Source organism: Gorilla gorilla, chromosome 23 (assembly GCF_029281585.2).
Source record: "Gorilla gorilla gorilla isolate KB3781 chromosome 23, NHGRI_mGorGor1-v2.1_pri, whole genome shotgun sequence".
NCBI lineage: Eukaryota > Metazoa > Chordata > Mammalia > Primates > Hominidae > Gorilla > Gorilla gorilla.
In genome coordinates, this window is record NC_086018.1 from 18,334,156 (window position 1) to 18,351,499 (window position 17,344).

Below are 17,344 nucleotides of genomic sequence, written 5' to 3' on the forward strand. Positions count from 1 at the left end.
TCCAAACTGCTTCACCACTCTTCTTTTCTGTCATTCTCCAACCTGCTTCACCACTCTTCTTTTCTGGTGCCTGTCCTATATTTCTCATCTTGCTGCAGCTTTCTTTTGGCTCTTCTCATTTCTAAACGTAATAATCTCAAAAAACCCTTTTAGTCCTTTGCCATGTCTGTCCCATACCCAGAAAGGCAGTGGTCACTTCTGCTCACCCAGCGCCCTCTCTGCTACAGCCGGTGTGGAGTCCTCCACACTCTTGAGCATCCGGACACCCCCGTTTCAATGCTTTTGTTCATGTATACCCACTCAGAATCTCTCAGATCCCCTCTTACAGAAACTAGCCCATCTGTTACTCAAAGCAGGAGAGTATTCATTCAGAACACAGGCTCTGAGCCAGGCTGCCTGGTTTGAATCCTGGCTCTGCCATCTAGTAGCTATGAAACTCTAGTAGCAGGTTCTGTGCCTCAGTATCCTCATCTGTAAAATGGGGAGACTAGCAGCACTTACCTTGAGGGATTGCTGTGAGGATTAATTAAATTAATGTCTAGAAAGCATTTATTTATTTATTTATTCATTTATTCATTCATTTATTTTATTTTTTTGAGATGGAGTCTCGCTCTGTTGCCCAGGCTGGAGTGCAACGGCACAATCCTGGCTCACTGCAACCTCCGCCTCCTGGGTTCAAGCAATTCTCCTGCCTAAGCCTCCCGAGTAGCTGGGACTACAGGCACGTGCCACCACGCCTGGCTAATTTTTGTATTTTTAGCAGAGATGAGGTTTCACCATGTTGGACAGGCTGGTCTCAAACTCCTGACCTCATGTGATCTGCCCACCTTGGCCTCCCAAAGTGTTGGGATTACAGGTGTAAGCCACCGTGCCTGGTCTGGAAAGCATTTAGATCACTGCTTGGTTTTAGCAAGAACTAGGAAAGGTTGTCACGTTATTCTCAATCTAAGAGAGTACGTAAGCCAGGCCTTCTTAACTGGGGAGCCTTGGGTAGATTGCTTCCATTTAACTTCCTGAAGTTACATGCAAAATCTTGAGAATAATACGGATTTCCATGGACAGAGAGTGCACAGTTTTCAAAAAGGTTCTCTGTGACCTAAAACATGCTAATCCACACACACCTGGTTTTGCAGGCACTGAGAAAATAAGTAAACCCTCCAAGGCCACAAAAGTGACCGGTGACACAAATAAACTTGCTCTCAGTGAAATACATGAATGTTTTTCCAGAAGGAGGTGCATCTTATTAAATCACTATTATATGACAGTGGAACAACTAAGTCTCTAAGCATTAGATACCATTCAAAACGTTTAACTAACAAGGTAAATAACAACTGAAGTAATTTAATCAATGACATCTCTGAAGAAATATTATTCACAAAGTTGCAGTACAAAGATCACCAAACCTAGCCAGGAAGGAGCCTCAGAGATTGTACGACCCAGCTTCCTAGCAACTCCCTCAAAGTCACTGAGAACAGCTGCATTAGGGCCAAAACCCAGGCTTCCTGCCCCAAATCCACTGGTACTTCCATTCAACAGAGTAATCTGAGACACTGTGTCATCAAAGGTCACAGAATATACTCTATATACAAAATAGAGTATATCTTTCTTTTAAAAAATAAAATAAGTAGGCCAGGAGTGGTGGCTCACACCTGTAATCCCAGCACTTTGGGAGGCTGAGGCAGGTGGATCACTTGAAACAAGGAGTTTGAGACCAGCCTGGTGAACATGGCAAAAACTGATTTCTACTAAAAATACAAAAATTAGCCGTGCATGGTGGTGCACACCTGTAATTCCAGCTGCTTGGAAGGCTGAGGCAGGAGAATAGCTTGAACCCAGGAGATGGAAGTTGCAGTGAGCCAAAATCACGCCACTGCACTCCAGTCTGGGTGACAGAGTGAGACTCTGTCTCAAAAATAAAAATAAAAATAAAAAAATTTTAAAAAACCAAACATACACACACACACACACACACACACACACCCCCAAAAAAACCACCTCTGGAAACTAGTTTCTTCCAGAAGGTCCAAGGGGTAACCTTAAAGTAAATGCAAGGACCCATGATCTCTGTGCTCTTTGTTGAGCAATAAAATCAAATATTTGTTTCCTCCCCCATAATATAACCATTAACTTTCACTAAAAATACACTTATTCTACTCATGTAAAAGGTCACATCAGGGGAGTATTTAAATGAGCATGTGCTAAGCTATCACAGATAACAGTTCTGCCTGTACCACCCACCCCAGCAGCCCGGAGAGGCGCAGGCTCACACACGATCCCACATGTAGGACCAGGAGTCCAACCTGGAACCCTGTGACCCTCAAATTTGTGTAATTCAACCAACCTCACCACTCACTGCTTCCCTAAAGTGCAAAGTGCCTGACAGATTTCCACTATGCATATATTAAGCTCTAAATGACAACTGCTCAACATATTTGAAAGTTCACAAGAATACAGGTCATCAAATTCTGATGGTCAAAGATCCTGGAACTCACTGATTTTAGTGTTGCCCTAAGCATCCTCCCTGTCTGCCTAAAACTTGCTCTCCTGCAGAGCCTGCTGCCAAGAGAGTGCCTTGGGCTTCATGCCCCTTAGTTTTCCCTCCAGGCCACACAAAAGGCCCACATACAACAGCACTTTAAACACACAAGCATACACTACTCAACATTAACTACACAGTGGGAAAATTTCTGTTTTGAAAAATCAACCAATGGGGCCAGGCATGGTGGTTCACGCCTGTAATCCCAGCACTAAGAGAGGCTGAAGTGGGGCAGATCACATGAGCTCAGAAGTTCGAGACAAGCCTGGGCAACATAGCAAAACCCTATCTCTACAAAAAAATAGAAAAAGTAGCTGAGAATGGTGATGTGCACCTGTAGTCCCAGCTACTTGGAAGGCTGAGGTGGGAAGACTGCTTGAGCTCCAGAGGTCCAGGCTGCAGTGGGCTGATACTGTGCCACTGCACTCCAATCTAGGTGCCAGAATGAGACCCTGTCTCAAAAACAATAAAAATAAAAATAAATCAACCAATGGGGGTGTCCATGAAAAATACCATGGCAGGCCGGGCGCGGCAGCTCGTACCTGTAATCCCAGCACTTTGGGAGGCCAAGGCAGGTGGATCACTTGAGGCCAGGAGTTCGAGACCAGCCTGGCCAACATGGTGAAACCCCATCTCTACTAAAAATACAAAAATTAGCCATGCGTGGTAGGGCGTGCTTGTAATCCCAGGTACTCGGGAGACTGAGGCATGACAATTGCTTGAACCCAGGAGGTGGAGATTGCAGTTAGCCAAGGTCGCACCACTGCATTCCAGCCTGGGTGACAGAGGGAGAATCTGTCTCAAAAATAAAAAATAAAATACAATATAATAAAAAATAAAAATAAATAAATAACATGCGACATATGACATTTTACTACTAAAGATAAATAATGGCAGACCAGTCAGTTACTATTTTTCATCTACCTCGGCCAGCCAAAACTGGACACCCTAGAAGTCCCCAGGTTGGGAATAATGATGAACACTCAGATGGTGTGAGCAGGGGAACCACTTCAATGAGACCAGGAGAGGTGCCTCTCTGTACCTGCAATGCCACCTGTCTGCCTGACCTCCACGTCCCAAGGGTGCCGTAGCAGTTCTGCCACCAGGCCCACCCCTCTGGTGTACAAGGTGAAGGGGACACATGTAAGTGCTCAAGACTCGAACTACTATGGGGTGAGGAGGAGGGAAGGCACTGTAAGGCAGACACAAGGGATGGCCTAGAAGGTCGGTTAAATGGAAGGGAGAGAATATGGAATGAAAATAAATACTGGAACATAGGTGTTGGGCTTAGGACTTGCAGCTAGGAGTGACGAAGAAAGGGAAAAACAACTTCTACAAGTCATTTGGGAAGAAGCGGACCCAAGCTGGGACAGGACAGGATGGAAACAGGCTCTCCAACACGATGGTGCCACACAGGAGGCAGGGACTGTGCCCGCCATGCCAACAACGCCCCCGAAGGAGACTGGGGCCATAGCTCCGAGGCCTGAGCGCCGACAAGAGGCTTCCAGGCCTGCACTTGTGGGAAGGAGCCAAGGAAGGGATGGAAGCAGGGAGCTGGCCCAGCATCAGTCACAAGGGCATGAGACATAGGATGAAAGTGGAGTCAGATTTAGGACCTGGGAGCCACCCGGCAGGGAACCAAAGCAAGTGCCCTTGTCAATTGGTTGAGGGGGTTCGGGCAGGTCATGGAGAAAGGGAGTGAAGGGTGTGCCATGGTGGACACACCTATGGGGCTGTCATGGAAAAGCTGGTGATGGCTGAAGCAGTCACATCTAGAGGCATAGGGGCCTCAACACTGCACCTTTCTAAGGAATTTACTGTGCGTCACCAGGCAACACCTAAAGCATGAACACAGTATCTGCAGTTTTTATCATTCAATTAGTGAATACTCACCACAGCTATTACAGGAATGAGTACTCCCAAGTTCCCTGCGCTGCTAGAAGCCTAGAAAAGAACAGAATTATTGTCATTAACGAGTATGTGTTTCTTTTATTAAAAAAAAAAAAAAACCACAAGAAACAACATAGTGTTATGTAAACCTGGAATGTCTTAATCTAAGAGAAATGATGAGAGATACGCAGACAGAGGCAGAGAGATGCTCATCCAGCATAATTTTAATAGCAAAAAATGAAAACAAATGTGAAAAATAAACCATGGTTACATAAACGATTACATAAATCATGGTACTTCTGCATAATTAGATATGACACAGCTATTTAAAATACAACTTTCTGAAAAGCATTTAGTCACCATGGAAAGAGCCCACAGCACATGTCAAATGAAAAAATAAATCAAGATTTAAGACTATGCTATGATTCAATCCCAATTATGTAATAAATACATATGCATAAAAAAGCTAGGAAGAAATCTGTCAAAGTGTTAGTAATGATTATATATCTGAGTCAAGGGATAAGTGCTTTTTACTTTACTATTTATAGGCTTCTGTATCTTTTCTAAAATAAACATATATTCTTCCCAAGTTAGGGAAATTTGGGGGGTTACTTAATAAAAGATAGACTCCCTGGTTAGACACACAAATGTAGCTAATCTTCAGTACACACTGATTAGTAAAAATTCTGGAAGCACTGGCCTAAGCCGACTTGATTTATGCTCTTAATCTATAATAACAACAGCAGCTGAAGACCTTGAGCATCCACTGCGGCCAGGCACTGTGCTGAGTGCTTCGCATGCACTAACTTCTGGAAAGATTCATGGGAGGTCTCAGTAGCTTGCCAAGGCCACACAGCACCTCAGTGGTGGAGACAGAATGCCAAGCTATAAACATATACACCTACTATGTACTCACAAAAATTTTTTTGAAAATTTAAAAAGAATGCCAAGCTGTTTTCCCTGGGCTGGGGGCCACAAGGGTTGGCCCTGCCTGGTCCCCTCTGGGAAACCGATAGCCTAAGGGATGCGTGATGATGGAGAACAACCCACAGACCTTAGTTTAATTTATAATTATAGCTCCTTGTCCTCCACAAGGTGGGGCACTGAGGTCCAATTTCCAGGGTAAAGCAGGCTCCTGAAATGCCCCTCAGACAGCCTCTGCTTTCTCAGGTGCTCAGCACCACCTTGTATCATCAGTACCCCACTCTTATCCTGATGCCCAAGGTCCTGCTAGACACGCGGGACGCACTTCTCTCCTGTGCACTGAGGTGGTCCCAGCTGTGTACCCCACTGGGAGACTTGGGAAGTCAGTCAGCCACATGACTGTCGGAGGGCCCGGCATAGCAAGGCTGAATTAGGGACAAGAGTCTTAGGATCCCTGCTTGCATCGGCCACTCTCTCTTGGCTGAGACTTTCACAGGGGGACTCCTTCATGCAGTTGTCATCTCAAATGCCACTCTTCAGAGAGGCCTTCTCAACCAGCCCAATCTAAAGTGCCCCTCACCACACTGCCCTGTTTCACTCTCCCACTCAGCGCCACAGGCAGAGAGGACCCTGTCTGTCTCGTTCACTTCTGTAACACCCTCATCTAGAGCAAGGGCTGGTAAACTATGGCCCATGAACCAAATCCAACCCAACACCTGTTCTTGCAAATACAATTTTATAGGAGCACAGTCACGCCTGTTCGTTCATAGACAGGTGACCACAGAAGAGTTGAGTTGAGCAGTTACAACAGAAGCTGTATGGCCTGCAAAGCGTAAAATATTTACACTCTGGCCCTTTACAGAAAAAGTGGGCTGACCCCTGACCTAGGACAGTAGCTGGCACAGAGTAGGTGAACAATAACTGTCTGGGGGAAGGGGAAGGAAGAAATGGAAGAGAGAGGAAATGACAAAACAGGGTGGAAGTAGAGATATGGTTGTGGGATACAATGGGGTTTTTCTTTAAATAATCTGATCAACCTTTTATTTTTTAATTTATAGTACCCCCCACTTTTTCTTTTTTTTCCTTTTTGCCTTTATTAAATGCCTAAACACGCCTCAGTACCAAGTGTTATCAACACCAACTCATATTCCTTTCCTTATTTAAAAAAAAAAACTAACTTTCTAGCTCATTACAAACACCCCCTTCCCCTTTCTCTCCACTTTCTTTTACATACCCACCCTATCTAAAAAAATCAAATGTTTAGCCAACGAAAATTAGTTTAAATTATATGACCCAACCCCAGCCAATAAAAAAAATACAAAAACAAAACTTGCGTCAAAAATAAAAATTCTCGTGCCCCTTATTCAAATATGCTCTTATAACAACTAGCCCAAAAGACACCCCTCTATGCAAAAATAAAATTGCTTTACTAAAAATCTTCTGTTCAAATATTCAATTTCCTTAAAATTTTAAGGGTTATTCCTAACATGGTAGAGCGACTACTGCCCACGTGACATTGCTACTGGTGAGTTACGAAGGAAGAGGCCTCACCTGCCTCGGCCCCACCACGAATGTATTTGGGGATTCAAGACATGACGTTTATCTCAGTAGACCTGTCTTCCTTGGGAGGCCTGAGATTAGGTGAAATCTAGCCCTTCTCATGTTGCCACTGTGCTCTGATTATGGGCCCCTAAAGTCCTCCTAGGCCCAGCTACCACCCCTGGGCTTCATGATAAAGGCAAGGACAGAGAGAGGGGCCCGTGGGGAGCTGAGGCTAGACTGTTGTCATGTCACTACCCTAGGATGGGTCGGGCAGCTACTATGAGCTGGATATAACCCAGTGAGAAAACTGCCCTCTCCCCTGATCCCTGCCAGCATCCTTGAGAAAGAACCCCACCCCTTCTTACTTGCATTCTACCAGGCACATTCAAATCACTCACAAAGAAAGTGCCATATTCCAACCAAGATGGTGCCTGAAGACTAAGCCTTGGCCAGCAGGGATAGGACACTGATGGGGAAGGCATAGCCATCCTCCTTCCTACCTTCAGGGCAGGGCCCTTCTCGCTTGCCCTCTCGCTGGCTCGCTTCCCCTCCAGCCCCAGCTGCACGAACAACTCCAGCAGGTTCATGAGCAGCTCATCCACCAGGTGCTCGTCTTGGATGTTGGCCGCGATGTTGGCCAGGGCATTAATCACTGCCAGGGAGCAATGCCTGAAGAAGAAGGAATGAAATAACAGCCACTGCCAGGCCCTCAACCGTCCCCAAGGGACGGCACTGCAGGGGTGAGGCGAGCTGAGCGGGCCAGGCCCAGCCTGCCTTACCACACTCCTCCCAGTGTCTGTAAACCAAAGGACTCTCGAGTGGAAAAGAACATGTCATCTTCGTGAAAAACAACCTGTAGAAGAAAGCCAACCGATGCAGAAATGACTGCAATCCTCTCTCCTGAAATGTAGTAAGGACCTCCAGGAGACTAAGTTCTAGGCATCTGCAACACTGGGTACCTGTGAGGGTCTCAGGACACTTCCCTCAGGGCTGAAAATGAAAGGGCCCATGCCCAGGCATTCCAGGTTGGATCTTGCTTCCCCGCTACAAATCACAAAGAGCCTTAATGCATCATTTACCACCCACAGAACTTTCACCTCATGACCAGCTTCTCCCTAACGCTGCTTCCACCTTGGAGCTGATGTCAGTATTTTTTCACATCCAATGCTCAGCAAGTGTTCCGGGGTCCTGCCTCAGGATCTTGGCTGGCCCCATGTAAACCCCGGATGTGAAGCTGACATTGCCCCTTTGGCCAGAAACCTGAAACCACTGAGGCCAACCAGGCTTCTGTGGCCCTGGAGACTGCCAGACTCTGTCACGTCGAAGCGGCACGACCCTGGGTAAGTCTCTTTAAGTCTTTGAGCCTCAGTTTCTTCCTAAGTAAAACAAGGATGATAATTTCTCTTCGTAGGATCACGGGAAGAGTGAAACACCACGTGAAGCACTAAGCATGTCGTCTGCTCCACTAAGAAATCCCAGAGCAACGGCAGCCACGGCAAAAGGCACTGCAGTTAAGTAATACCTGGTAGGTCAAGGGCAAACAAAGGGCAGTAAATGCTTCCGCTGGTGAGGAAGAGGACAAATCATTTTTGGTGGCAATATGAGAAAAGGCTTTATGGAAGGAGAGACAAGCTGAGCCAGAACTGAAGAACTGGAAGGATGAAGACTGGCAGGTGCTACAGACACAGGGTAAGGCATGGCAGAACACCTAGGAGGGGTGGGAGCAAAGGAAACCGGGGAGGCAGCTGGCGAGGCAGCTGGGGACGCTTCTGGAGAAAGGGCCCAGCAGTCACATAGGCGCAAGGAAGCAATGTGTTGGCCTGTGTGCAGGTTCCATGGCGGAGAATGGGACAGAGGAAGGAAGGAAAGGAGAGCCTGACCCCATCCCCAATCCAGTCTTCAGGCTGTTCTAGTAGCCTGGGCTCATGACGGTGGCAGCAAGAACGCAATGAAGTAGTATCGATGCGAGAGACAGCTCTATTGATTGGGAGCTTTCATGTATGCAATCTCATTCCCAACTGCAGGCAGGTTCTCATTTGGCAGAGGAAACTGAGGCACAGAGGTTCAGCATTTTCTGAGGTCATGCAGCTACATGGCATGGCTCCACAGCTGCACTCCCACCCACTAAACTGACGTGGAGAGAATCTCAGAGGAAGGCCTGGACTTCACAGTCAGAAGGGAGGAGCCCGGAGGTCAAGAAGAGTAATGCCTGCAAAGGGGCTCTCTTCTTCCCTCCCCACCGTCCTGTCCTCATCTGACTTCACCTCTCCCCTTCCCTCTCTTCCAAACACAGATGAACATGTCCCTGTCCTCAAGGCATTCCTAGAGGAGGGTAAGGAATAGCCAAGAAGCATCTCTCAATCTGTCAGGGAAAACTGGTCAGACTTTATGCAAGTATCAAATGTTCAAGGACATTTAACGCCTACTTCCTTGGACCCAAAATCCTACTTCTCTGAATCTAACCCACAGAAAGCATCAAAGATGCTCAGAGATATGTAGCTGTTAGGCTGTCAATGCTGCATTTATTAGTAGGAAAACTGGAAAACAACCTAACATCCAAGCTAGAGACTGGCTGGTTAAATCTTGGTTCTACTATAGGATGGGACGCTCCACAACCTCTAAAGGCAACCTGCACAGGATCATTCGTGATGTGGCCGATGTGCTGCCCCATAAAAAAGCAGGTCAGCTGCATGTGCAGCATGGGCCCGATCAGAAGGAGAGGAAGGAGCTGAGACCTCGTGCGCTGAGATGCTCAGTGGTCACCTCCAGGTGGGGGCCACATTGGGTTTTCACTTCCCCCCTTATGTGTGCACTGATCTGTAGCATATAGTTTTCTTGCAAGAAGAGTTTATTTAAGAGACAAATTCACAAACCTCACATTTTTAAAGTAAGTTAAATACTGTCATGATAAAAAAGTGACAATGAGGTCCAGTTACCTATAGCCGTGGTCCTTGTAATCTTTGGTGGCTGAGTATACAACGGAGCTGGCCTTCACACTGATCTGCTGGAAGAGGTTCCACACTTCCTGATAGATGTATTGCTGGGAGAGAGCAAGATGCACTGTCACCACGCAGGATGCCCTCATGAGGCCCCTCCTGTCATTACCTAGAGGGAAAGCTCTGAAATCCTGGGGCACAACAGCCCAAAGACTATCAGCCCAAAGATCATCCATTTCTAAAGCTTTAATCAAACCTCAAATTAAAAGCTAAAAGGGACATGGCTTAGATTCAAATCTTCTGTTATAATACACTGACAAGAAATTAAACCTCTTTTTCCCCAGCACTCACAGCACCTTACACTATTCTTACTACTCCATGTTAAAACCGTTGTCAGCATTTAGCTCATCTGCAAGGTATATTTAATCTGTATTTGTACATCCCTTATAGTCAAGAGTTTAATGTAGCTTGCACAGGGTTAGTGGTGTTCTGGCTCTGGCCTCCCTTACATTTCCGGTGATAACCAGGCAGCCCAGCTGGTCAATAATCAGCACATCGAGTGGGGAGGGTGGCTGGCAGAATTTCTGCTGCAGGATCTGCAGAATGGGCTCCATGACCTTCGGGGTGTCCCTCAAGGCCACTGCAATGTGTCCCAAGGCTCGGATTGTGTGGTCGGGAATCAAGTGAGCGTCCCTACAGAAGGAAGAACAGAAGCGCCCTAGCAACAGTCCTCCAGCATGCAGTAGTGAAACAGTACCCAGAGACTACGATCTAGACCTTAATTTCATAACAGTCTTGATGCAGTGTTCATCTGAAACTGACAGCCCAGGATTTTAACCACGGGCAGAAACATAAGCCCCAGGCACTAGTCTGGATGACAAAGATCTTTCTCGACTTCCACACAGTGGTCCAGGAAGTACAATCCAAGGTGGGCTTCACCTTAAATCTTGTGACAACCCTGATACATGCCTACGCTCTGAGACAAGGAGATAAGGACAGAGGCATGCATACGCACAACGCCAGGTGCCCCACACGAGCCTGCTGAGAACAATGGGCTGCCTCTGAGAGACAGGAATAGGGGCGTACTTGTCGCTCTCCTGAGAGATGTAGAGCCGGTTGGACAGGCTGGCCAAGAACGCCTCCACAATCACTGGGTCCACCGTCAATCCAGCCTTCAGGCACCTGAGGAGCAAGAAAACCCATGTGGCACTGAGGCATCAAAACAAGATAGGTTTTTTGTTTTTTAATTTTTCCTTCCTTAGGCCTACAAAGTTTAAAGAACTGCTCTGAATTTTCTTCCCCCCAAATTGGAGGTCATAACACAGAATGAATTCAAAGAATTACTCCAGATTTTGCCCACTTGATAAATGTCTCAGTCGGAAACAATAATTTCATTATTTTGCCCAGAACAGTTTCCTTTGGAATATCATGCTCGCCCTAATTCCAATTTCAATCCCTTGAACTGTTTCTTAAGGTCACAGTGACTGATTCCAAAGACAAATGGTCCCAAGATAGCAGAGGAAACATCACAACTATATACCAAGGTTTTCACGGTAAGGAGAAACATTTACGTTACAGAGAAAAGGGGAAAAATTTAAAGCCCCTAAAAACATAAAATCTTGTAAGATGTCCTAGCTCTCCACATCTGTTTGGCTCCTGGGCCAGAGTTTGAACAGTTTGAGTCTGACAGACAAGCTGCCATCTTGATTTAGCTTCTAAGGGCAAGGAACCAGAATCCAGGGAAAGAAGTATTTGCATGGAAATCAGACTGTATTTAGCTCTCAAGTTGGAAGAACAAGAGTCCACAGTGCAGGAGTCTGGGCAGCAAGGGGTACCTAATCACATTTTAAAACCTCACATTTATATTAAACATTCCACAGAAAACAAGGTAAAGAAAATATGATGATACGTTACTCTGGATGTTGAGCTAATGGATAATCCTTCTCTTTTTACTTTTCTATACATTACAATTTTTCTCTAGTAAGAATTTCTTAGCCAGGCGCGGTGGCTCACGCCTGTAATCCCAGCACTTTGGGAGGCAGAGGTGGGCGGATCACGAGTTCAGGAGATCAAGATCATCCTGGCTAACATGGTGAAACCCCATCTCTACTAAACAAAAAAAAAATACAAAAAAATTAGCCGGGCGTGGTGGCGGGCACCTGTAGTCCCAGCTACTCCGGAGGCTGAGGCAGGAAAATGGCATGAACCCAGGAGGCGGAGCTTGCAGTGAGCTGAGATCGCACCACTGCACTCCAGCCTGGGCGACAAAGCAAGACTCTGTCTCAAAAAAAAAAAGGAAGAATTTCTTTTTTTTTTTTGAGACGGAGTTTCGCTCTTGTTGCCCAGGCTGGAGTGCAATGGTACAATCTCGGCTCACCGCAACCTCCGCCTCCCGGGTTCAAGTGATTCTCCTGCCTCAGCCTCCCAAGTAGCTGGGATTACAGGCACGTGCCACCACGCCTGGCTAATTTTTTGTATTTGTAGTAGAGACAGGGTTTCACCATATTGGCCAGGCTGGTCTCGAACTCCTGACCTCATGATCCACCTGCCTCAGCCTCCCAAGTAGCTGGGATTACAGGCTTGAGCCACCACGCCAGGCCTCTTATTATGTTTATGATCGGGAAAAGAAAAGAAGTAACAAGAAATAATTCCTCTTTATAGATCAAGTGTAGGTTTAAAATAATCAGAAACAAGCTTTAAAAAAGTATAAATGCAGCCAGGCACGGTGGCTCACGCCTGTAATCCCAGCACTTTGGGAGGCTGAGGTAGGCGGATCACGAGGTCACAAGTTTGAGAACAGTCTGGCCAACATAGTGAAATCCCATCTCTACTAAAAATATAAAAAATTAGCCAAGAATGGTGGTGTGCGCCTGTAATCCCAGCCACCTGGGAGGCTGAGGCAGGAGAATTGCATGAACCCAGGAGGCAGAGGTTGCTGTGAGCTGAGATTGCGCCATTGCACTCCCGCCCCAGGCAACAGTGCGAGACTATATTTAAAAAAAGTATAAATGGGGTGGGTGCAGTGGCTCACACCTGTAATCCCAGCACTTTGGGAGACCAAGGCAGGTGGATCACCTGAGGTCAGGAGTTCGAGACCAGCCTGGTCAATGTGGTGAAACCCCATCTCTACTAAAAATAGAAAAATTAGCTGGGCGTGGTGGTGGGCGCCTGTAATCCCAGCTACTCGGGGGAGGCTGAGGCAGGAAAATAGCTTGAACCCAGGAGGCAGAGGTAGCAGTGAGCCGAGATTGTGCCACTGCATTCCAGCCTGGGCAACAGAGCGAGACTCAATCTCAAAAAAAAAGTATAAATGTCTCTTATTTTGTAATAACCCGCTGTCTGGAGCACTGCTGTCTACTCGCCACTTGCCCAGCTTCCCACCTGCAGATGTTGTCAATAGCGATGTCTCGGAGCTGCTCGTACATGGAGGGCTGGCTCTTCTTACCCGACATGACGTTCAGGGTTGACTCGGAATGCTCATTAGTCACACTGATTTTTATATCATTGCCAGCAACTAAAAGTAAAAAATTCAAATATATACCTAGTTAAGCCTATCATTTTCCGTCACCTTCTTTGTAATTCAAAAACCAAGATAATATGCTGATCATTTATAAAAGCAAAATGATCACTCTAAAAACATCTGACCAAATATTTCAGAAAGAGAAGAGTCTAAGAGCAACAGGAAATAATATGTTTAAATCAAAAGGAAGAATATTCAAGTTAGAAAGTGATAAATACAGAAAACTACCAATTTCTCAATCAACTGTTCAAAAGTACTGATGACCAACCACCAAAAGCAGCTCTGCGGGCGACTGAGGCATGGCCCTGTGCTTGGAGTTACCTCACTAATATGTACAAAGCCTGGTGAGGGTTAGGGATGCTTGGGGGAGCAGGGGCCTTAGAGCCTGAGAGAACCCTCCCCACTACGGGGTTCAGGGAAGTCTTGTTTTTTGTTTGTTTGTTTTTGAGATAGGGTCTTGCTCTGTCACCCAGGCTGGAGTGCAGTGGCGCTATCACAGCTCACTGCATCCTCAACCTCCTGGGCTCAAGCCATCCTACAACTTCAGCCTCCTGAGTAGCTAGGACTACAGGCGAGCGCCATCACGCCTGGCTAAATCTTTAAACTGCTCTGAGTTTAAGTCTTCATCTGAAGGGGAAGATAAAAACAGCCACCTTCATGAGACTGTGGGTAAGAGGGTGATACTACATCAGAGACACTAGCACACAGCAGGTGTTTAATTAATTAATGTTAATTATTGTTTCATCATATGTGGAAACATCATAATCCATTCTCGAAGGGGTAGCAGGGACTGGGCCCCTGGCTAAGTGTTTGGGGCACACACGATTTGCATTTCAGACTTCCACAGTGAAAGATGTCGAAAAGAAAACAGGACTTGAAGGAGCCTTTGGTGTAACAGGAATACAGGATGAGAGAAGGCCGGGGAGGAAAGGCCTGGAGCTTGGAGGGGACGCAAAGGGAAAGACAGAAGGAAAGGTGTGGTGAAGGAATGCACCCAGGTACAGTCATGAAACCTGTGTGAGGCTCACACACAGTCACAGAGCCCCTTTCTCAGGGCCTGAAGGGCACACAATCTGTTATTACCTGTGTGGTACTGACTGTGGTACTTGTAGAGCTTCACCAGAACTGGGGACGGGATGACCAGGAAGTCTCGCAAGGACGGTGTCACAGAGTGCACCACCACCGGGAACCTCTCGCACAGGCGGCCCAAACCCTGCAACACACCATCAACCTGTCACATGGCCTGTGGTGTGGGACCATCTGAGTAGGCCCTGAGCAGGGAGGTGCTCAACCCTTCAGTACCCAAGTCTGACCCAAAACTTCGAAGGTCAAAGCTCCCACAGGCCACCTGCCCAGGACATAAAAAGACGGAAGCGATGGTGCTGACTCTCCTCCACCTATAGGGGACATCAACTGTTATTTTTTTGTTTTGTTTTTGAGACAGGGTCTCGCTGTCGCCCAGGCTGGAGTGCAGTGGCACGATCATGGCTCACTGCAGCCTTGACTTACTGGGCTTAAGCAATCCTCCCACCTCAGCCTCCTGAGTAGCTGGGACTGTAGGCACACACCATCATCCCTAACTAATTCTAATTTTTTAAATTTTTTGTACAGACGGAGTCTCGCTATGTTGCCCAGGTTGGGCTCAAGTGATCCTCCCACCTCTGCCCCTCAAAGTATCGGGATTACAGGAGTGAGCGACCGTACCTGGCCAGGGGATATAGATTGTTAAAGTGTGCTCATCTCTTTTGGAAGCATACTAAAGAAGAAGAGGACAAAATAGAATTTTTAAACAATGGCAGGTGTGGAGTCACCTGCTAGGACTGGCAGGAGTGGGACTGTGACAAGGTTAAGAGTCTCGGCAGAGCAGAGCTAGCACTGTGGGTGTCAGGAGACATCCCCTTGCGTGGCCCCATGGCACATGTCCACAGTCCTTCCCCCACAGGCCTTGGGAATGGCCCCCAGCCTCACAACAACAGAGAACTGAAGCCAGCTGCACCCAGATGCCACTGACAGAAAGCCCTGGCATCCTGCTGGGGGCAGCCCACACTCAGTGATGAACTGTGCACAGCACGCACTGGTTAAAGCTCCTAAAGACAGAACTGGCAGGGTCTCTGCTGCTGGTGTGCCCACCACAGCCTGAACAGCAACAGTGTGACAAGAGGGAGGCCCTATAGGTGGGATCTGAGCCTCTCTGGGTTCAGGGAGACTGACCTGCAGGCAGCAGATCAGCAGGGGCAAGTGAGCAATAATGACTTTGCTGGACGTCTTGGACTGCAGCTTCTCAGATAGCTTGATGCAAAGGTTTTCTGCACCTTAATTCAAAACCAGAAGAGGAGATTAGTGATCAGCACAGGCCAGTCTTTCTAACACACTTATCCACCAAGTAAGCACAGAATTTAATAAAACCCCAGAGACATACTTTAGGCAGGGCTTATTCATACTGAGAGGTCACACAGTGTGTGACTCTCTCTCTCTTCTCTGCTGGCCCTAAGCCCCCTTGTCCCTGCAGTGTTCATTCCACAGAAAACTTCCCATTCTACTCCTCCCCGAGAAAAACACTTCACCTGAAGGCACTGAGCTTCCATGTCACCACAGAAAAGCCTAAAGAACCAGCAAGATGCAGCAGAGAGCATACACAGGCCCTGAGGCCACGGGCATCCCCATCCTCCCAGGTCCAGTGCCCTCCCTGCAGGACAGGACACCAGACGTGCAGAGTACAGCAGGGGCTAATGCTCCACTCTGCACGTGCCCAGGAGGCCTACTGCAACTGCCTGTGCTGGTAACAGAGCCAAGTGTTCTAGAAGTAGTTTGGGGAAACTTGTGGCAAGAAAGCCTCTGGGTCATGCCTGGAGCTCACATGAGAGGCAAGGCAGTCTGTCTCACCCTGCTCGTCCTTCACAGCCCACACCATGAGGTCCACACAGGCAGCATTCGCCTGACAGCGCAGTTTGAGGGGGCTCAGCTCATTGTGGATCCGGTCTGCGTCATGTAGAATCTTCTGGAGCTCCCCCTGGCTCGTGTTGAACTGCTCCAGCACAAAATCATGGATCTCCTTCACAAAAGAGGTCGGGAGGTCTGTAGGAAAGAGTGTGGCATCACAGCTGGGAACAAAACTACAGTAGAACACAGGCAGTGCTAGCAGCGGCTACAGTCTTCCCCTTTTAACAAAAACCCCAGAAAAGTAGCATTTGCTACTGGCCACTTTGGGTCCTAGAATGCCCACTGGAAAGAAGTTGGATAGGAAGTGCACAGCTGTCCTCCACGTGCACACAACCTGGCAATCAGAGGAAATGATCATTTCCCAGGGACGTTACAGCCATGCTTTGTTTTAAGCAGTCAATGTACTAAAACCTGAATACATGAAACAGATAAATTGGGAAGTATCGTCACTGGAACTACTTCCACTGACAATATGAGATACTTCTGTGATTTTTTTTTTTTCTTTTAAGAAAGAGGTTGTCAGGGCCAGGCGCGGTGGCTCACGCCTGTAATCTCAGCAACTTGGGAGGCCAAGGCAGGCAGATCATGAGGTCAGGAGATCGAGACCATCCTGGCTAACACGGTGAAACCCCATCTCTAATAAAAATACAAAAAATTAGCCGGGCGTGGTGGTGGGCGCCTGTAGTCCCAGCTACTCGGGACGCTGAGGCAGGAGAATGGCGTCAACCCGGGAGGCGGAGCTTGCAGTGAGCCGAGATCGTGCCACTGCATTCCAGCCTGGGCAACACAGCAAGACTCCCATCTCAAAAAAAAAAAAAAAAGAAAGAAAAAGGTTGTCAGATAAGGGCAAAAACTGGTTGCAGCCTTGAGAAGAGAATTATCTGGATCTTCAGAGCACTCACCCTGAGTTTGAGAGACTTTTCAAACCCTCATCCCCAGGGCCTGGAAAATTCAGGAGAACCACCATGATGCACGCACAAGTCAGCCCAGCCAAGGCAGCCAGCGACACACAGCAGGGGTGGTGGGGAGGGCAGGGGTGGTGGGGAGGGCAGGGGC

General features: G+C 47.4%; 1 protein-coding gene across 5 annotated transcripts in view; it reads right to left on the bottom strand.

The window, feature by feature from the left end:
• PI4KA (phosphatidylinositol 4-kinase alpha) overlaps positions 1-17,344 on the bottom strand; it is a 150,728-nt gene that overhangs the window by 80,721 nt on the left and 52,663 nt on the right. For all 5 annotated transcript variants that reach the window (XM_055375017.1, XM_031007558.3, XM_055375015.1 and 2 more), the window contains 9 exons: positions 16,232-16,423; positions 15,560-15,660; positions 14,432-14,561; positions 13,210-13,342; positions 10,915-11,010; positions 10,338-10,521; positions 9,829-9,932; positions 7,393-7,561; positions 4,430-4,480 (listed from right to left, as the gene is read on the bottom strand). In XM_055375017.1, coding sequence (XP_055230992.1) covers positions 4,430-4,480; positions 7,393-7,561; positions 9,829-9,932; positions 10,338-10,521; positions 10,915-11,010; positions 13,210-13,342; positions 14,432-14,561; positions 15,560-15,660; positions 16,232-16,423 — 1,160 coding nt within the window. The remainder of the gene's footprint in view (positions 1-4,429; positions 4,481-7,392; positions 7,562-9,828; positions 9,933-10,337; positions 10,522-10,914; positions 11,011-13,209; positions 13,343-14,431; positions 14,562-15,559; positions 15,661-16,231; positions 16,424-17,344) is intronic.